Here is a 22,548-nt window from a genome sequence, read left to right as displayed (position 1 = left end):
GAATATGCAGTGCATTTTAACAGCTTCACCGCTGCTCTTTTTTACCTTATCACACAATGCTGCCTCTGCGCTCGTCCCTCATGGCTGGAGCTCCAACAACTCTGTTGTTTGTCGCAGAGCTTGTCCCATTTAAGCCCTATTTTTTTCATTTGCCTCTGAGACGGCTTCAAAAATATCTTTGCCTGTGGTTGTACCTTTTTAGGCTCATCGTGTCATGCAGCTCCTCCGTACTGCAAAGGTTATCATCTACTCTAGGCAAAAAAATGTATAACTGAGCGTTTTCTGTGGCATCTGTGCAGTCATCGCATGCTATCAAGTAAAACGCAAAAGCACATACTTTGTCTCTCAGCTGAAGTTTCAAGTTAACTGACAAGTCCTCTATGCTCCGCACCACTGTATTTCTGGATAAGCTCACGTTGTTGAAATCCTGCACTTTTTCTGGGCACATTATTTCTGTGACTTTGATGGGGCATTATTTATGAAATCACCATCTGAGAAAAGTTTTCTGTGCTGGCCAATAGGTTTAGCGACTTCATAGCTTGCTGTTGTACCATCTTCCTGTATTTTGTTAGCGCGGGGGAAAAACGGTTGCTGGGCTTGTAAGCTAGCTACCATTTGCTTGACTTTCTGTGTTCGTTCATCACCTGTGTACGATGTGTAGGTCTGATGTTTGGTGTCATAGTGCCGTCGGACATTATACTCTTTCATCACAGCCGTGTTTGACATCTCCTGCACTCACTTGCTATTTTGCGTTTCTTTGTCGCTGCCATTTCTGCTAATGCATGGTCAACGTTTTTTTTTGGGCGGATATAGACAAGCACTGTGGCTGACTCCATCTTGTGTTGAAACTGAGAATTGGAGCTCAGAGGAGCTCAAGCTTCTTCTGCAAACCATATGCAGGCGATTTTATATTATATTTTCAAAACTTGCTGTGGGCCAAGAAAAACAGGGCCGGCGGGCCGTAGTTTGGACACCCCTGATTTAGACAGATCATTTGTGATTTTTTTCATACAGTACATGTCTATTGACCTTGCATGGTGTTTTCAACTTTGTTTTCTAGGTTGCGTTGGTAATAGAAACTGTGAATCTGGGCAGCCAGTGTGAAATAAGATGAGTGTCAGCTGAGGAGGCTCGTAGGGGAAGAGCTGAGGTTGGGCATAGCAAAATAAACAGAGCAAAACAAACATGGCGGGGTGTTTTCGAGTATGCATCCAGGTGCACATATACTCAAAAAGCACCCACAATTTTCTCCAAGTGGCTGGTGGCCCGGCCAGGGCAGGCGAAAGAAAGAGAATAACGATATTAAGGATAGAAGCACTCAAATGAAGCATGCCCTCTGCCTGCAATCGAATGAAAGCTCTGGTTAGGCCAGCCTCTTAACGCTCTGTGTAAAGGTAGCTCCACTCCAGCACTGTCCCTCCCTTCACACTCCACATGTTCTCAATTTCTTCTCAAACATCCCAGCAGGTGTTTTTCAAACCATTGTCTACAAGATCTAGATCTAGACCTGTTTTGACTGTAAATTGAACTAGGCTCAGGTGTCATAAATGGACCTTGATCTAAAATATAATGTCATGGTAATGGCCGATAATGTACCTTTTACTGTCAATTTTCACAATCCAACCAACATGAAACTAGTCTATTAAAAACATAATCAACCTGTATTTTCTATGTCTAAAGATCACAATCTGAGAGAGCAGTTGGTTCTGGATTGGAACACTTGTGTAAATGTTCCTGTGCTGCTGCTCGCTGAAGCAGTAACCTTTGCACATACTGTACATTCTCCTGACTCACGGCTGCAGCTCCATCTGGAGCAGAGGCCTGTTGTTTTTCCTGTATGCCTACTACCTGCCAATCATCTCACCGCATTCACACAACCTCTCCAGGCTCACTCTCACAAAGTTCTTTTATACTGGGCTCCAAGAGTCCTATGAAAAAAGTACAAACATATAAACATATAGAGTCCAGACTATGCTTTTATTATAGATTCACTTTCTAAGTCATATAGCAGTATTCTTAGTTTCTCAGGCTTTGTTACTGTACATTTATGTAGTTATTTGTGGTGGCTGAAACTGGCAGAGGCTCACTGACTGGTCTTTGTATTACCATCAATATCTTATAAGGGACAGGAAGTGAGAGAAAGAGCACATCAATTGTTCGGCTGTCCCAAACTGCCTTACCAACAAAAAAACAAATAATCACACTAACAGAAGGATTTTCTAAAAATGTTTGGCTCTTATTCTACTAGTAAAATTTAAGACTATAATAATCTGCAATCATCTTGCTAATTAGTTGTCTGCATGCACATTTTACACAAATATTGAAGGTGTCTACATGCAATGACCCCGCTTCTATCACAGAGTACATATGATAAAACCATGTGATTACTTCCCAATTACTGGCAAATTCCTCTGTGATATGTCTTTGGAATCAGCCCAGTGGTCCTCAGCTGTGGAGGTTTGCTGGCAAAGAGGGCTTGTTACTGCCTGAACTGCCTCAAACAACTTCCTCATTACTTCCTCTCTTTGTCCAAACCACTTCCTACTGCCACGCTTTATTACCAGACTCATGGGGAAAGCACTGTTTTTGAGATATCTTTACATGTCGCAAAATGTATGAACTAAAGAAATTGTGTGACTCAGAGATTAGAAAACATGCAGCAGAGAATGGCTGAATTTAGTGAGAGCAAGGAACATAACAGGAGACTCCCACTGATCAAGAGATGGCGGATTGTTTTCAGGTTTTTTAACAGATTGAGTAACCGACTTCAGGCTTTGACATCTACACTACTCGCCACCCGTTTGGGAACACAACAAATGCTTAAGGGCCTCATTTGGACCTCAGCATAGTTTCAGGACATACATGTGTGTCCTGCTTTTGCAAAGTCAAAACCCTCTGATTATGCACAATATTAATTCTACTCACACATTTCACCACAAACCCTATGGTCATTGTAACCGCAGATATTGAATAAAGTAGTTCTCTAGTTCTCTCCAACCACAGGAAAAGTGTCATTAGCGGAACAGAGCGGGCAACAGAGCGGGCAACAGAGCGGGCAACAGAGCGGGCAACAGAGCGGGCAACAGAGCGGGCAACAGAGCGGGCAACAGAGCGGGCAACAGAGCGGGCAACAGAGCGGGCAACAGAGCGGGCAACAGAGCGGGCAACAGAGCGGGCAACAGAGCGGGCAACAGAGCGGGCAACAGAGCGGGCAACACTCTGTTGCTTCGGACCGTATTTTCCGACGCTTTTACTAAATAAAGCAGCGCTTTTAACGCCGTGCGCCGTCTGACGTTACGCCGGCGAGCGTCCCTGCACTCGAAAATGCCCGTCCACATTTTAAAATACCCGTTCAAAATACAGGAAGATGGCCCTCTATCTAAAAGCCTGGATGTAGTTCAACAAACTGTCTGTAGTTGTCGTATTGTCTGAGAAAGTCATTGAGCCTTGAACCTGGTTTACAATAAAGTGTGGCTGGCTTGCAGTACACTTACTAAATGCACCGTCAACGTTATGATGAGAGCCAACTTCTGCAGAACCGATATTTTTACAGTACTTTTCCTAAACTCCTTTCTACCGATAGTGGCGGTGTGGCTGTGCTCCCTTAAAAAGTAGAGGAATTGACTGCGTTTTCAATGCTGTCATGCTTATGGTATGTACTTTTCCTGTTCACCTCTACTGGCTCTACTTTTATGGTCTCTCTGTCCTCATGAGAAATTAATGTGGTTAATAATTGCCCAGACCTAGATGTCTTGTTTCATGTGATATCTCACACACTTGAAAAGGAATGATATAAAAAACAATGTTCTCCCATGTCCTTTTTCTTGTACCCTTTCGCTCCACCTTTCTCTGAAAGATCATCCCTATGTACACCCACCCAAACAGTATTTTCTCCTGTGTCCTTCGTCTTTCCCACTTTGCTTTGTCCTCTCTCTCGCTCTCTCCCTCCTTCTTCCTCCCCTCTGCACACTGTGGTATGCAGTCATGCAGGAATTTCTGGGCCTCAAAATGATAGACCAAACTTGTCTGCCCTGGCTGCCATTACTAAAGATGGCCGCCTCAGCAGTGTGTTTGCCTGTGATTGGTGCATGTCAGAGTTTCTTCCCACGTGATCGGACACACCGTGTGTTTGTGTGCGTGCGCGCGTATGTGTGCAATGCTTAACTGTTACACTGTCTGTGTAAATGAGGTGTGTATCCTGTAGGCATAAAAATAATTTGTCCCGTTTAGTCTAGTTTTATTCTCTACTTATTCTCAAAATCTATATGACATTTATGTTTCAGATTTTACAATACATTTGACCTATTTGTCCCCAGTTTGACCATTTTAAGTTTACTTCCCGATTTTACATGGGCAGCAAATGTGACGTAGAGGTAATTCCACAACTGTTATCTAGCAACCATTCTGAAAACGAGAACCAAAATCCATATAAATTACACAATAGTTATACATTTGACAAGCAATATAACCATATGATGATTGTTTGAACTGTCAGAAAATTTTGTCAGTTCCGTTTTCAATGGCACATTGCATATATTTTCAAAATTCAATTAACAGAAGAAATTATGATAAGTATTTACCACACGTGCTATCCTACCAGACTAAGTCATAATTAGAAACATATAGACTTTAAGTTTTGATTTTGGAAGCTTGACCTACTACATATGTGAGGCCTCAATTTGCCCTCAAATAGAGATCGATGAGGTAATCGCAGCACCAAGAGACAGAACTCAACACTTTACAATCATACAGAGAGTGGACCCTCTGCTCTCCTTAATTTAGCACATGAGCCAGTACAGCAGGCTCGTCCAGGACATGTGCCTGTGCGTATCGCCGGGCAGAATGACGTCCGGCCTTGCTCATATTTGGCATGCCTGTGCCGTCCCTCCTCTCTCGGGGCTGCCGCTCTTGGCCTTGTGATGGCATTGTCGCAACTTTAAACCAGCTCAGTTCCTGAGCACCTCTTGTCGGCTGTCAACCCAACATACCCAACCCTCATGAAGGCACTGATGGGTAATTTTAAACCAGCCGCTGTGCACCTGTGAAATGTGTGTATGGTAGTGCGTCATCTGCCTGCTTCCTGTCATGTGCTGTCACTTTTCCACTTTTAGCTCAAACTGTGCAAGGAATTTATCAAGATCTCAACTGTGCAGTTAGGATAATACAATAAACCTGACCCCTGCCTGTAGTGTGTGGACAGCAAGTATGTGACCCACTAATTCATGTTAGTCACGAGGAAGGAACAGCAGACATTGAACTCAACACAACTAAACCAGTCCTTGTAAGGGCTTCCATCTTCCTGACCTAGTACACAATCCATTGATGGGAAAACGTCAGCTCATGCAGATCTGATACTGAATTTTTTTGAATGAGAAACTGGAGGTTATTTTATGCAGGGAAAAGGATGCCATAGCTGTACAATATATATCTTTATCTAGAGCTGGGTTGAAATGATCGATTTTTAATCGATTTGCATATTAATGACCGATTATCGATTCGTACGTCTAAAGATCTATTTTTTTATTATTATTTTTTTAATTATTATTATTTTTAATTCAAATTATTTTCTACATTTCCCTCAGTGAACTTCAATCTACCTTCAAGAAAGATAATTCAGGACTCCTAGATTATCTTTCTTGAAGGTAGATTGACCCTTAACCTTTTCATCAGTCTTCCAGCCATCAGTAACTACCAATACTTGTAGGATTTGCTGTTTAATATTGATATAATAGTAGTTTTAATATGTTGCTTCTCTACACAGTCATGAAGTGAAGGAAACGGTTCAAATACATTTTTTATTTTTAATAACATTAACCCCCAGATCGAATTGAAATCGGAAATCAGATCGAAATCGGAGCGAATCGGATGGGATCTGAGAAATCGGAAAAAAACGATTTTGAAACGTAAAAATCGGAATCGAATCGATTCTTGAAATTTGAATCGAAACCCAGCGCTACCTTTGCCAATCCCTGCAGTTCACAAAGGCTGTTTCACGGGGCTAATTGATAGCAGGGGTTGTACAGGATGTCTGGCAGCAAAGGTTTATGTGTGTGCTTGTAACAAATGTGCGCAGGGTGACTTACAGCAGTGCTCCCTTTTTAGACACATTCCCACAAAACCAAGGATATCATCAGCGTTGGAGCTATTTGTCATTGTTTTTATTTTGTTTTTGCTATAGGAAATTTTGGTTATTTGTCTTTATTTTGCATATAGATTATTCCTTGTTTATATTATTTCTGCTAATTTAGGCACGTAATAGCGTTAATTGTTTTTGTTGGTCACAGGGTTCACATTAGTATAATAGGTAAAGGCGGGAGGGCTCAGTCGGCACATGTTTTCTTTTTTTTTTACCAGCTAGATGGAGAGGACAGGATGAGTTTCCCTGTGCGTTTTCTTCTCAATGTGTACAATAAACTCACTTATAATGTAAGTCTTTGTTTGGACATTTTGTTTATTTCACCGTGTAAAAAAAAACTAACCTGGACAATTCCTCAGTGGCCCATTTATTTTTTGGTGGGTGCACATCTAAATATAAGGTAATTCGCAGTTGGAAAGATGTAATTTCCAGTGTTTCAGATTCATCCCAAAAATAAGCATTTCTTCTTTGGCCCCTTACTGACATTCCTCTAAATGGCCCCACGTTAACAGACCAGCAATACCATGCTTAACCAATGAGTTGCGGACTTGCAAGGCCTGACTGGGTCACCGTTTTGATGACTCTATACTTGACTTGATAAAATGAGCTGGGGACTTGGCTTGATGACCAATGACTCAGGACTTGACTTGGACTTAGATCCTTCTGACATTAAACAACTTAAAACTTAAGCTTCAAGCCATTTTCTCTTTACAGTCAATACTTCGATGTGACCAGGACTTTTTAAAAAGAAGAACCATTCGCAAAAATATGATCAATTTTCTGTAATTTGGTACAATGACTTGAAAGGACTTGAAACTTAATGTAGAAGATATGTACTTGTGGGCCATTGACTTGGACTTGCTTGTCTTTGACTTGGGACTTGACTCTGACTTGACACCGTGGACTTGAGACTTGCAAAACAAGGACTTGGTCTCACCTTCAGACCCTGGTACTTCTCTACATGTGCTTTAGCCTCCTATACTCTGACCCTTAGCACTGATTGATGGTTTGGATGACAAACTTTCCTCTCGCCTGGGCGTGATGGGACGCATGTCTGTGTAGGGGAACTGTCTGGCACTCCATAAGTGGACCCAGTGTGTAGATTGAGACTGATGCCTCCTGCGTGCTGCTGACAGAGATGAATGTGTCAATAGCCCTGTGGTGGACTCTGGGGGAAGGACAACAGGATTCACTCTGGCAATAGCAAACCAGATTTAATTTTCTTTGTTTAATATGAATGTGTATCATGTGAAGGATTTTTGTGTACATAGGTAGGCCATTTATCTGATTTTAGAACAAGAGGGCATATGGGGTACTGTCCTCTGCTATAACTGATCCACGGGCCATACTTTTGACATACCCACAGTTTACAACATCGATCATCAATACATTTCCTTTTGAATTTGAAGTTTACCAGAAACTGCTGCACCTTTGACCACCCAGCCTCTGTTCCTGTTAATATTAACTTTCATTATAGTTTTGAAATTGATATCATAAAGACCAACCCACGCCCCTTTCCTTGACAGTTCCTCAAATCTGTCATACAGCTATGGTGCATTTATTTAGGCACTTATCATATAAATGCAGGGTCGCTGAACAATTGAAACTCATCGAGTAATTTGTCCTAGCTTGTTTGTTACTTCATCAGGTAAAAAAAAGCATTGCAGCATTTCACTTCTCTGCTTCCTTAGGTCTTCATATTAATGTCATCATTAAGCATGTGTGAGCTCTACATAAAGACCACCTTCTCATGCAGAGATGCAGCTCCTTGCTCATCGGTGCTGTAGACCAATGGCTCTCGAAGTGAGATCCGTAAACCCCTGGGCCATGTGTTGGGGGTCCCCCAAAAATGTGATAAGGGGTCCCTGGCTTCAAAAAGATTGAGAACCCGTGCTGCAGACTTCACTATTGGAACCTATCCTTGGCTAACCATGGTTAACTGTGTCAATTTAGCTGGAAGCACACAATGAAATTGTAAATTGAATTTACATGTTGCGCTTTAATGCAAACTATTTATAAAAAGCCAAATTATCCTTTCTATATTTTAAGCCTGGATATTAATATTTACTGGTAGACATTTATTTTGGGTGTGTGGCTTTGTTCTGATTCAGTAATTAGTTTATCCGTTTCTGGATCAGATAAAAAAATGTTATGTCCATGTTTTATGTCCACCTGTTTTCCTGTTGCTTTGTTTCTCTGCACGCCTGGTGTACACGGACTCCGTTCCTGGTGTGGTTTGGGACAAGTGTTCTCACTCAAAACCGCGTGGTGTCCGTCAAAAACTGAGTGTAATAGACCAGTCTTGGGTTAACAGGCCCTCTGCAAGTAACCCAAGTGGGTCCCAAACCGTACCTGGTACGATGTACACCAGGCATAAATGACACTGATCCAGGGTTGTGCTGCTGGGGGCTACTGACAGCACCTGCTCTCCTCTCTGATTCCCTGTTTTCCTCTAATGTGCATGTGTTGTGTTTCTTCTCCTTTGTCCTGTGCCCTGGTGCACATGCATTATGTATGTCAGTACACCATACTTATATGCTTATTCCCTTTGAGCTTTCCCCTGTGCACTTATCCTGCTGTTTGCTGAGCCTGCTGCACTCACTGTTACTCATTTCCCCTTGTGGTCCAGATTTTCCATCAACTCTTTTTTATTATTATTCAACCTTATCTATAATTTTTGTATTTGTAAGTATTTGCATTTGTATTTGTTATTCTGTAACTGTATCTAGTATTTTTCAAAAAGCCCCAGAAATGCTATTATGAATGTTTTCTTAATATTTACAGTACTCGTACCCGATTTCCACTATCACTAAAAACCTGTACAATAGGCTCCTCCCCTCTGGGGCCAGGACTCTCCTAAAATAAAATCCAATCTCAGTGGGACTTTCTTGTTTGAATAAAGATCAATCAATAAAATAATTTTGGAAGGTGGAAAAACTTGTGCAGGCTTTAGAAAATAGCCCTACCGTATACATTTTTGATTTTAAACATTTATGATTTTTTTGACAACAGTGTCTTATTGTATGCAGTCTTTCCTGCGTTAAATAACTTGACCACAGTTAAATCCTGGGTTTAAGTAGACCCGCTGTGATTTTATTCTTTTGCTTGGAGCAAATTGGCTTTTGGGGAGGGGCTCTGAGATGATCAGAGTGAATGAATGAATGCGTTATGGGGGGGAACAGACCGTCCAATCTGTATTTCACACTGCTGTCTTGGTAATGCGGTTACTGTCCATGACCACTGTCCTTCACACTTTTTGTTGGCAATACTACACCTCACTCACTCCCCCGACCTCCAAACAACAGCATTGATTCTTTGTTTGTGCCGCAAGAATGTGCATTGAACCAGGGCATCTCACTCAAATAGTCATGTCATATGCGTTATATTCTGTAGAAAGCTTCAACATACTCGCTCTATGTCCATCAATGTGAAATGGTTGAAAGTAGCAATCAATGCTTTTTTATTATAACATTATACATTGTGTTTACATTGTTGTGTTGGTGAGTTTAAAATGGTATAAGTCAGAGGGTTTGTTGACTTGAAGCAGCTCCTCCCAACCACAAGTGGCACATAAGGGAACAAATTTATAATTAATCAAGTAAACCCTCTGACTGACTGTGGCTCAATCTCAGTCTAGACTCCGATTGATTGCTCGCTTTGTTAACTTCTGCACCACTCCTTCTCTCAGACTCCAAAGACGGCTGGCTGCCTGATGTCTGTCTCTGTAGCGCCATGTGTTTTAGAGGTAGCGGATGTGATTGTAACCGACTCGTTTCTATGGGTAGTGATGGAGAGCCTCCCTCCCGGATGTGAATAGAAGTTGCTCAGTTACCCACCACTTACATGAAAGTGATCATTGTCTGTCAACTTGTATGTTCATCGTGTAAAGTGATTTATTTCCCCACCAAACTCCAAACATTGACAATAAGGTGCACTACAGTACATAGTTATCTATTTTTGTGTATTTGTGTATTTTTGTTTTTAACAATAACCTGCCTACTGGTATTGTTCCTATTTGTCATGTCTATTAGTATGTCAGTCCAGACTTTGATTGATTTGATTGTTTTTTTTTGGTGATGGGCTTCTTCCCCACCTACTTTAATTTTCAATTACCTTAATTCACACATTTACATTTGAAAAAAACACTACAAAAAGCTTGATTATTATTTAATTCTCTCATTGATTCAATTGACATATTTAATTAAAAACATGTGAATGTGTGGTACGTGGAGCGATCTGACCGACTTTCGTTCCACACAGAGCTTGTACCGCACGGACCTGCAGCGCGCTCAACAGAGAGCGGTGTGTTTTTAACTCACAAGTGTGACTGGGAAGAGTTTTGTTGTGTGAAAGCACACAGCGTTTTGAGCTGTAACTCTGTAACTCTTGCAGCATTAGCACTATTTAAGATAAGATGATCTTTATTTATCCCACATTGGGGAAATTCAAATGTTGCAGCACAGATTAGGCACAGAGGTATAATAATGAAAAAACTAACATATGGAAAAAAAACTTATATATAAAAAAAAAGAAAACTGATTAAAAAAAAAACCTCATACTCTTAATAAAAATAACACTCTTATTTACAGCTGTTAAATGAACAGAAAATATTACACCAGGATAATTGACATTATGTCACAGTATTGCACATGATTATGAATACTGAATGATATTGGCTGTTTCAAAGCACAACAGAGGAGAGAGCGGCATATATAAACTGATATATTTTGTGTGACTTGGAAGCAGAGTTTGTTGCGTGAAAGAGCACCGAGGACGCAAGTATAAAACGGAAAGTCGAACACAAAGAGGCTTAAGTGAATGGCAAATGTGAAGAAGTTTCACAGGGCTTTCCTTCCTGCTGCTGTCATACTCTACAATAAACACTGTTAGCCCTGAACATGTATATCCATGGAAACAGCACAGAGGGCCGCCATTATGAAACAGAAAGTCTGCGATGGAAAATGCAAACTTACAGTTGAAAACAGCAGGGATCACTGGTCTCCCTTAACATAAAGTTGGACATATCTGAGTTCCCGGTCTTGATTTGAAGATTGACGTTTTGTTTTTTCCTAAAAAAACAGAGTCAGGATGACTAGAACATATTTTTCAACATGAACTTTTACAAACAAGTTTCTTATTTTAAGGCTACTGTAACTGCAGTGAAACAGTCTGGTGACAGGTTAATTAGTCCTTTATATATATTCTTTATATACAAAAAGAACAGTTTGGAAGTGAAATGTTGCTGTTTTGGGGACATACATGAAATTTAAGAATAAAATGTGTTATTTTAAGCAGAAACTCCTTATTTGTTTATTACTATAAACTAGAACCTTTATTAAAAAAAAAAAAAGATGAATATGTTTTTAAATAGTTGATAAATGTACAAAAGAATTTACCGATTACTTGATTCATCGAAGAAAAGAATCGATGGATTACTCGATTACTAAAATATTCGATAGCTACAATCCTAATGTCATCAGTAATATTACATTTGAATACACCTATCCAAATGGATGAAAGTATCCCAGCGCTGCTTGTTGAATTTGGGTTGTTTGTAGCTGACCGTGTAAATGCCTGTGCACAAACGTGTCTTTGTGCGTCTGTGTGTATCAGAGCCTGTAGTGCCATGTTGTGAATTTGAAATAGGGCAGCTAGAATCTGCACTGCAGCCATCCCACCTGCCTCTGGTGCTCAGTGATGCTGGCCACTGTAGCCAGCCAGCTAAACAACACCCTTGTGTCAATACATCTAAAGAAGCTGTAACTTTAATTCATAAATGCTCCCATCTTATTATGGATGCAAAGAAATCTATAGGAATAATAATAACTAAATTGGCAACATTTGCTCAAGTCCTTTTCCCTTGGACTATCAGAAAAACAGGACATCATATGTAGAGCTTCTGAGCTTTTTAAAAGTCCATAGATAATTTAGTTTTGACTCGTTTTGAGCATTTGTCATCAACTTGCTATAATTGCAACTGTGTGCGTGCATTAGTATGTTTATCTCCCCTTTGAAAAAGGCAGTAGATGGAGCTCCAACTAAATTCCTGATGTGGGAAACATCTAACAGAAATAAAGGCATGTGTGCTTTTAGTAGAAACAGCATTTTCAGTTCTAAATCATGCGATGCCAAATCAGAGGTACACTCCTATTTAAAACATAATAACAATGCTATATAAATAATGCTTAAAGTCTTTATGACATGTTATCCTGTTCTTCGCCAACTTTTACCTCTTTTCCCTCTTTTCCCACTGCTGTTTAAATGACACTTCCGGTCCTGCGGAAACTCCATTGGTTTAAATAAGATAAGATATTCCTTTATTGTCCCACATGGGGAAATTTCATTGGTGCAACGCAGGTAGATACAGAGGTAGATACAGAAGAACAGATCACTTATAGGAAGTCTGAAAAACACTTTCAGTAGAAGATCTCCTATAAATAAATAAAAAACTCCCATAGACAAATAAATAAATACATACATAAATACCATTGCATGTGATCACGACAGTAATTGCACATGAATATGTGTCACGACAGCACATAGATTGCACATGAATTTCACAGTAATTGCACATGAATAATGTGCAATTAAAATGGAGAATGAGGTAAAATTGTCACCTCTAAAATATGCTATAAAGTAGCTTGATTTGTGTAAAATGTCCAATGTTCATGTGACCAACAAGTCAACAATGCACCAATTCCTTGGGCAGACCAAAAACTGCTTTTTAGTCTGTGTAGAACTTATTTTCTCTGGAGGTCGGCAGCTCTATGTTAACTTATACAATCGGAAAGAGGATTACGTGGAATGGCGGTGCCCAGTCGGGCTTTGGAATAAGGTGAATAGAACCTGTTGTAAATATTTATCATAGTTTTAACTCCATAAAGTTGCTGTTTGTGAAGACAAGACGGAATCCTATGTCACCAAAAAGCGACATGCCATTGAATCCACATACAACTGACATAATTTTCTGACTGTTCAGTTAAGTTCGGGTAATGTTTATTGTCAAATCAAATGTGCAAAATGTATGGATTTTGGGTTGTTTACAAGATGGTTGCTTAGTAATAGTTGTGGAATTGTTAATGTGGCATCCTTTGCTCATGTCAAACCAGAAAGTAAGATTTTAAACGTCACCAATATTGTCAAACTCCTCTTTGTTTGTGCATGATCTCGGATTCCTTTCAGGCGGATGTTTTTTCTTCTCCCACTATAGATGCTTTGTCTGTTCATTTTTGATCTTTTCTTGTGTGTTCTTGCGTACCTCAGACTCCTTCACTAGCAACAGTGCTTCATACATTTCTTCAAGAGGGAGGATCCTCCTTTATCTTGTGCTCTTGAGTCAGAAAACACTTTTTAGGTACAACTCTTGTACAATTCTTGTTCCATCTCGTATATTCTTGATCTGCTCCAGCTCTTTCAAGACGTTCTCTCAAGACGTACATGGACACCTACATCAAGCTCTTAATGTGAAGATAATTAACTATTTAAACAAAACACATTAGAAATGAATTGAGATTTATAATAACTGATTTCATAAACGGTGATTGTCAGGTGAGAAAAGAGGTAGGGCGATCATATAAAGATAATGGACAATCGATGCAGAATGGGAGGTTTTAAAACACCGTCGTCATGACTGGGCTGCCACTCAGCACTACCGATTAAATTATCTATAGATGTAACATGGTATTTATCTGCATGACTGCCACAATCCATAAAAGTGCACTTAGGGCTGTCTAGTTAAAGATATCAAATCACTGTCTGCACATTTGTAAACTTACTCAATGAGAAGTACCAATACAGAGACATTGCGCCTCAGTCATGACATGTTTATGCGATGAATTTTGTGCTTAAGATCATCCGAAGATTTATGGATGTCACACTACACAACGTGATGAATTAAAATATAGAACACAGGATCAATTGTAGCTACAAACAAAGTTTGTCTGAGTGAATCAGGCTCTACGCTCTGTGTGGTGAAGTCACTGGTTTTACCGGTTACTTGCGCAACATGTGAAAGTTAGTAAATCAAACTGAAATTTTGTGATCAGGTCCCATTCATGCTCCTCATCACGAATTACGACGGACCCAAATTAAACAGTGCCCTTCAAGAGGAAGAGGATGATGATGACTGAAGCCACTGAGACATTAGGACAGACAATACAAAGCGTTTAAGATGGTCTAGCTTCAAAGGGGTTGCATCATTAGTGGGACTTAACATCAGCCTGCACAGGGGCTTCACATCAGCCTGCACAGGGACTTAACATCTGCCTGCACAGGGACTTAACATCAGCCTGCACAGGGACTTCACATCAGCCTGCACAGGGACTTCACATCAGCCTGCACAGGGACTTCACATCAGCCTGCACAGGGACTTAACATCAGCCTGCACAGGGGCTTCACATCAGCCTGCACAGGGACTTAACATCTGCCTGCACAGGGACTTAACATCAGCCTGCACAGGGACTTCACATCAGCCTGCACAGGGACTTCACATCAGCCTGCACAGGGACTTCACATCAGCCTGCACAGGGACTTCACATCAGCCTGCACAGGGACTTCACATCAGCCTGCACAGGGACTTCACATCAACTTGCACAGGGACTTCACATCAGCCTGCACAGGGACTTCACATCAGCCTGCACAGGGACTTCACATCAGCCTGCACAGGGACTTCACATCAGCCTGCACAGGGACTTCACATCAGCCTGCACAGGGACTGCTCAGGGACTAGAGGTGGACTTGAGCCTCAACCTGGTACAATGCAGCTCTCCTGTTAAGGTTAATGTATATTGTGCACTGTCCCTTTCTCAATAAATAAAAACTAAACTACACACTAGGATTATGTTTTGTATATTTGTGTGTAGTTTCACACTGTTAATGGGGCCTCTCTGGTGGGAAGCAGCACAAAGTGAATTATTGTAAGGGTGGGATATTATCAAAAATATGTTTAACTATTCAAATAAGTCAAATAAGTATTGTACTTTTCGAGATATACAGTGCTCCTGAATGAAAGCTGTGCACATGAAATGTATGAAGAAAATAGAACTTTTCTGCACTTGTCAATAAACCGCAGGTGCCCACGTTGTAACATGAGATATTGACACATAAATAAACGTGGTAGTGATGCAGCTTTTGAACCGGGGTTCTTGCAGTGCACCTGCAGTCCGCTGCCCAGCGCGACCATTCATTCATTCATTCATTCATTTTCTTCCGCTTATCGCGGGGGCAGCAGTCTAAGCAGGGACTCCTAGACTTCCCTCTCCCCAGACACTTCTTCCAACTCCTCCAGGGGGATCCCAAGGCGTTCCCAGGCGTGTCCTGGGTCTTCCCCGGGGCCTCTTCCTGCTGGGACATGCCCAAAACACCTCCCCAGGGAGGCGCCCAGGAGGCATCCAGAACAGAGGCCCGAGCCACCTCAGCTGGCTCCTCTTGATGTGGAGGAGCAGCGGCTCTACTCCGAACTCGCCCCGTGTGACTGAACTCCTCACTCTATCTCTAAGGGAGCGCTCAGCCACCCTGTGGAGGAGACTCATTTTGACCACTTGTATCCGTGATCTTGTCCTTTCGCTCATTATCCAAAGCTCATGACCATAGGTGAGGGGAGGAACGTAGATTGACCGGTAAATTGAGAGCTTTGTCTTTCGACTCGGCTCCTTCTTCACCACAACAGCCCGATGCAGCGACCACATCACTGCAGACGCAGCGGGACGAATTAGACTAATTTCTCAATGAATGTGAGTTGGATTGTATTAAAACACACCATTTTGAAGCTTGAAATTTAGAAAACACGATGTGTCCCCTGACCTCTTCTTCTACAGTGTGTCAAATGCTTGCGCGTCCTGCTAGATTGCCCCCTGGTGGCCGTTAGTCAGTAAAATCTGTAAATTAGACCCACCGTTGCCGCAGGGGTCAAAGTAGAGGCTTAAAGTCCGAAAAGTACGGTAAAGTTAGTACATTTTCTGCCCTTTTGCAATCCTAGTTTTCCTTTCCTAATCCTGTTTTGCCTCTCTTTTTTTTTTTACTTGTCACTAAAATTGACATATGTAAAACATTTAGTTGGATAATCAGGCTGTTATGTGTGCTCCTATGAGCCGTTGATCTGAAGGAAAATCATGGGTCTTGTGATGAGATGTTTACTGACAATGGATGTGCGACCGTGGCCCCTCTACATCACCTCTGCACAGAACTGTCCACTCTGCAAAACTTGCCGTACCTGAGTGTGTTCTCTAATGTTCGTCTCTTGAGGGTATCATGTATCATGACAGCAAGTACTATATAGGTGTGACTCTAACTTAGACTTGACCAGTTGTAAAGTTTTCCCGAAGGAGTTGAGAGAAAAACAAGGACGCGCCTGGAGGGCATATCGATTAGTGCCTCACCCTTCACCTCTGAAATGAGATCTAGTGGCCGTGGTGTGTCGCAGCAGCAGATTGGTCACCTGGGGCTAAGTGCTGTGCTTTCCTGACTGTGGTGAGACTGACTAGACTTGGACACAGGGGCGTTAACAACAAACCAGAGCGATGTGCTTTATAATGTAAAGATGATGCACAAGCGATGACTTAAGGGAAATCTTAAATGCCTGTTGGGCACATGGAGCTAATTACTGCAGACAGTCGATGTCTGGACTGGTCTCCATGGTAACAAGATGGGCCGGCAGGAGAATGGCCAACACAGATGAGAAAATCAATGTCCAGACAGACAAAGCACAGCTACGCTCAAAATAAAATAGCATTTCAAAAGTAGTTTTAGCCTTCTTTGTGTTTTTGTGATTTTCAGAGGTAGAAATTGAGAGACCTGAGGTAAGCGTCCACATTTTGTAGTAGTTCAAGTAGTTCATGTTTACTCTTTTAATGCGACCAACTTGGCATGTTGTTGCCTCAGTGTAATTAGTCTGAGGTTGATGACATGAATTATAAAGTCTTGAAAGGATAATGCCTGTTGGTTATATGATGAGTATTTAGTGTATACACAACAGCCTCATGGTAATGTCAAATGCCTTATTTTACTTCAGTGGCGTGATGTGGGAAAAATGTTTAGGAAACCAAGGGGTGGGGTTGGGCGCACAAACCGAAGTACCAGTGTAGATGTTGCATGCATTTACTGCCATGTGACTCTTAGCCTAACATTGTTGGGTTGCGTTACTTTTAAAAGTAACTTGTTACGTTATACTTCATTACTACTGCACTGCTTACAGCGCTACTGTAGTTTTAGCACCAGGGTCCAGACAAGGTCAAAACTTTACTGGAGCGCACCTAAAGTCAGCATAGGTTCTCAGAAAGGCCGAAATACAATGCAACTGCCAATTGTCCTTATTTTTTAACATTGTAAAGGGCATTTATTAGTTGGAACACGTTTATATACATGCATTGAACCAGGATGTCCATTCATTCTGACTCACAGCAGCAGCTGCTGTTGTATCACACACACCTCTGCCCCCTGTAGGCCCCACATATTTGGTGATGGTCAACTGGGCATATGCTAAAGACACATGACACGCGGCATATAGCGTTATGGCAGCGCAATCTGCCCCATAATTATCACACTGAGCAGCACGTTTAGGCACACTTGTGACAACAAGCCGTTTAAGTCACTACGGTAACTCCTGCTTCATCAATTTTACTCCCCACGATTTAGTCATGCTCAAGTGAAGCCAAATCCACCTAGCTGAGATAGATTTTTCCAGATAGTAAAAAGTTGGCTATTTGTAGCGGATCCACCGCGAAGTGCGGCGCTGCTATGGTTTCTTTTCGTGTAAAATCCATTCTGTGCTGCTGCATACATATAAATCCACATGAGCTGTTGAACAAATCAAGCCTGTAGTTCCAGCAAAGTCCAAACTTGAAAGCATCAGCGCTGTTTACTCTTCTTGTGAAGGAGGCCATGGCCAGCCACTGAAGTCTTGTACTTGCCGTGAGCCAATTGGTGCAGGCATCATTTTCTGTATTCAATGTTGAATATAGAACATTTTGCTCCAAAAGTAGGTCCATAGGTTTTCAGAATCACTTACATTTAGGCAGATGTTTGCCAACTGTAAAATTCTGCATGCGCTGTGCTGTAAATCAGGTGATACAGATACTTTAATTTCATTTGTGAGACGATCTGATACAGTAATTAAAATGATAGTTTATCTAAAATTACAGCGACTTAAAAAACTGAGGAAGCGTAGCTTCCCTTGGCATCTGGAAAGAAACGCCACTGTACAGTACTAAGTTTTATATAGGAAAACATGTGGAGTGGTTGAGAAGTATTCAGATGTGAGGAGGATATGATTGTGTGTGCATTTAGTTTGATCTATTTCCATTTTATTTTTATACACTCTGCAGCTCCCTGGTAAAGGTTAACTTTATTTAGTTTGTACTTTGATTGCAGAGCATCACCTTGTGCACCTGCAGTATATAATGCTGTTGAGGTCATGTTGACCCAGTGATAACCGTGTGTGGGGTGCCCAGATGAGTCACAAACATGCTCAGCTGGAGACCGATTGTTCTGAAATAAATGTCTAGTCCAAACATTGACTCTGACAGACGTGGATATGAGGCATTTGTGCAGGTGTCATTATCTTGGGGACAGCTTGGCAAAAATATTAAAATAGAGTTGGCTTAGTCTGTATACAATATATCTGTGGTGATGTTTTGACAGAGTTTCACTCTGAACATTGACACTTGTGGAAATGGTATTACCCGCTCCCTCACTCCGTCCCCTCCCCCTTCCTCTGCTGTAGTCTCTTCAGGCAAGTGTCTTACATCAGATCTCTCGACGCATTTATAGCAGGCTTTTGAAGCTTAGGACTCCCACAGTGGCCAAATATAGTAAACGTGAACGTGATCAGCTCTGTGCGTGGAAAAGTGTGTGTATGTGTTCTCCTGAGTAAATGGCTCTGGGGCAAAAACGTGTTTGTTATTGTTCACAGCACTTCGCCTGTAGACAACACTGCCTATTAAAGGGGAGGTTTTATGTGTTAAGAGCAGGAAGTGTTGTCGTGTGTGGCTGCACCCTATTGGCTGTTGGGTTTCTCCCATGTTTCTTCCCTGGGGACTAAGCAGCCTTTACTGCCACGGCCAAATGAAAGGTAAACACCACACACCTTTCAGTCTTTGCATTAGGAAATGCGTGGTTATGTGTCAATGGTCATGTGTGTACCAAACATAAAAAATATTGCTCGTCTTAATGAAAGAGGTAAGAGGTGCTCTTGATGATGTTACTACCTTCTCCTTTTGTTATTCAAGTTGTACTACCCTTCCCTCCACCCCATCCGCTATGCATGAAAACAAAACAAGGCGTTATATGAATGAGAGTGAGAGGGGCTGAGTGGCCTAGAAAGGCAGGCAGATAGGGCGGTAGTTAGTTGTGCAGGGCAGGCTGTGTCAGACAAGGCTAGAAGAGGACATGCAGCAGGAGGGCATGAATGAATCGGGGAGCTCACTGGAGCATGTCTACCACAGCCTTGGCCTTCAGGGACTCACAAGCACGGATTTATTTTTAATGCGTGCTATATTGGTGTTTATATGAAGATAATGAGACTGCAAACAGGCTAAATACACCAGAAAACTAACTGGAATTGGCATTGATGTATGCTTATGCTACTGACATTGATTGTCTTTGTTGAATTGATCTTATATTTATAAAGCAAATTTCTTAGTTGTATACTTCTTTTTTCTGTTCCCATTTTAGCTAATTTACTCTAGACTGAATAGTAAATCTGTCCTCTAGTAAACGCTCTTCTGCTGCATTTTCCCCTGTCTCCCATGTCTACCCCAGCAAAGCCAGGGTTAACCTTAGGCGTCTCTCCTCCCAACATGGAAAAGACCATTGAATGGCTGCCTCCCCCAGCAGCAAACACATTGGCTGAAGCTGAGGGTGGATCTGCGGCTGCTGTAACATTCTGGCCTGGATCCGGAGCTGGAGTGGCAGTGTTTGAAATAATGTGGCGGTCACACAGCATGTACACACGCAGCAGACAGAGCGAGGGGGCAGGGCGCTGCATTTTTTGTATTGGGAGAAGACTATATAGACTACACAAAACTATACAGTCTTCTCCCAATGCAAAACAAGTGTACAGCAACCAACTGTAGCTCATTGAGTACAAATATAGTCAAACTATTACTGTGTGATCTGATTTTATATTACTGTATTCTTTTTTTCTTTTTAAACCGGAACATTTCCTTTCTCTCTCTTGCCCCGGGCAACACTGCAGCGTAGTATGCTCTGTATCTCAAGTCTTATGTTTGTACACTATACAATCCATTGTCCATGATGATGCCATCTAAATACTGGCACTGATCCATTTACAATTGTGTTTAGCTTTTTATTGTTATTTTGAATGTATTATTGCATTTGCATTTTCAGTTTTTCAAACACAGTATAAGTTGTGAAATGCGCTGTGGAATTATGCTAACTAAAAAAATAGTTTTTGCAAACTATGCCGCACAAACCATTTTTACAATGGGTAAACCAGTGTTTACTCATTGTTTCTACTGTCAGTTATGCTTTGCAGCTGATGAAAAGGTCAGTGGCTGGTAAGAAGTGATTATAATTAGTCTCCTGACCCACAAAGTTACCAGTAATGGTTACTTTATTAGATCATTACAGAGCACAGGTCAGACCCAACAGCTAATCCAATCACAGCTGACACTGGGAGCAAATACTTTCTTAAAAGAACAAACAAATCCCAACAAAGGTATACAAATGTTGAACACATTGGCTGTGTGTGCTGACTTTACAAAATACTGTAAATTTTGTGAATGTCTAAGGGCAAGGCAAGTTTATCCCTAGAGCACTTTCATACACAATGCAATTAACAGTGCTTCACAAATCAGGAATTAAATGCATTAAAAATCATAAAATGGGTAAAGACATGAAAGAGGAGAGTTAGAAAACACACTGAAAATGAGCATGCCTCACGTGAGGTTCATTATTTTCAGAATTGTCTATATTTTCTGTATTTTCTAAATGATAATAATGATAATAATAATTGTTTAATTTGTTCTCTCCTCAGTGTGTTCGGATAGCTGCAAACACGGAGCGTGTGCCCCCCAGGGCCAGTGCTGCCATGATCAATGCCTGGGTGGGTGCTCAGAGCCGGGTAACTCCAGCAGCTGTGTGGCCTGCAGGAACCTCCAGCATGGAAATACTTGTGTGGATAAGTGTCCTCCTGGTTACTACATCTTCAGAGCATGGCGCTGTGTCAGCTTCTCCTTCTGCCAGGTTTTTATCACATACTATTTCTGACATATGGCTATGATTAGTGTGCACTCTGAAATATTCCTTTGTTGTTTTATCTAGGACCTACACAACCAGTGTAAACAAATGAAGACGCTAAACCAGGACAGAGAATCAAACTGCTTTGAATATGTCATCCACAATGGCGCCTGCATCCCTGAGTGTCCGTCTGGATACACTACTATAAACTCCACCATGTAAGTCTTACCCGAGCTCAGACTCCCCACTGTCTGCACAGCTGAGAGGAGAGACAGAGGGAGATGAGAGGAGAGACGGAGGGAGCTGAGAGGAGGAGAGACGGAGGGAGCTGAGAGGAGGAGAGACGGAGGGAGCTGAGAGGAGGAGAGACGGAGAGGAGGAGAGACGGAGAGGAGGAGAGACGGAGAGGAGGAGAGACGGAGAGGAGGAGAGACGGAGGGAGCTGAGAGGAGGAGAGACGGAGGGAGCTGAGAGGAGGAGAGACGGAGGGAGTTGAGAGGAGGAGAGACGGAGGGAACTGAGAGGAGGAGAGACGGAGGGAGCTGAGAGGAGGAGAGACGGAGAGGAGGAGAGACGGAGGGAGCTGAGAGGAGGAGAGACGGAGGGAGCTGAGAGGAGGAGAGACGGAGGGAGCTGAGAGGAGGAGAGATTGAGGGAACTGAGAGGAGGAGAGACTGAGGGAACTGAGAGGAGGAGAGACTGAGGGAACTGAGAGGAGGAGAGACTGAGGGAACTGAGAGGAGGAGAGACGGAGAGGAGGAGAGACGGAGGGAGCTGAGAGGAGGAGAGACGGAGGGAGCTGAGCGGAGAGACGGAGGGAGCTGATAGGAGGAGAGACGGAGGGAGCTGATAGGAGGAGAGACGGAGGGAGCTGAGAGGAGGAGAGACGGAGGGAGCTGAGAGGAGGAGAGACGGAGGGAGCCGAGAGGAGGAGGGAGCCGAGAGGAGGAGGGAGCCGAGAGGAGGAGGGAGCCGAGAGGAGGAGGGAGCCGAGAGGAGGAGAGCTGTAGGTAGCTGACTGGAGGAGAGACAGAGGGGGCTGAGAGACAGAGGGGGCTGAGAGACAGAGGGGGCTGAGAGACAGAGGGAGCTGAGAGACAGAGGGAGCTGAGAGACAGAGGGAGCTGAGAGACAGAGGGAGCTGAGAGACAGAGGGAGCTGAGAGACAGAGGGAGCTGAGAGACAGAGGGAGCTGAGAGACAGAGGGAGCTGAGAGA

The 22,548-nt window shown here is 42.3% G+C and overlaps 1 protein-coding gene across 1 annotated transcript in view; it reads left to right on the top strand.

Moving 5' to 3' along the window:
* The window catches only part of insrb (insulin receptor b), a 61,898-nt gene that overhangs the window by 25,394 nt on the left and 13,956 nt on the right, over positions 1–22,548 (top strand). The window contains exons 3-4 of the mRNA XM_072438798.1: positions 21,129–21,337; positions 21,416–21,549. Coding sequence (XP_072294899.1) covers positions 21,129–21,337; positions 21,416–21,549 — 343 coding nt within the window. The remainder of the gene's footprint in view (positions 1–21,128; positions 21,338–21,415; positions 21,550–22,548) is intronic.

The sequence above is a fragment of the Eucyclogobius newberryi genome, unplaced genomic scaffold, assembly GCF_026437365.1.
Source record: "Eucyclogobius newberryi isolate DKJ021-1_F unplaced genomic scaffold, fEucNew1.0.hap1 SCAF_9, whole genome shotgun sequence".
Classification (NCBI taxonomy): domain Eukaryota; kingdom Metazoa; phylum Chordata; class Actinopteri; order Gobiiformes; family Gobiidae; genus Eucyclogobius; species Eucyclogobius newberryi.
Note: the sequence above shows the minus strand (reverse complement) of the source record. Positions and strands in the feature narration are given on the sequence as shown.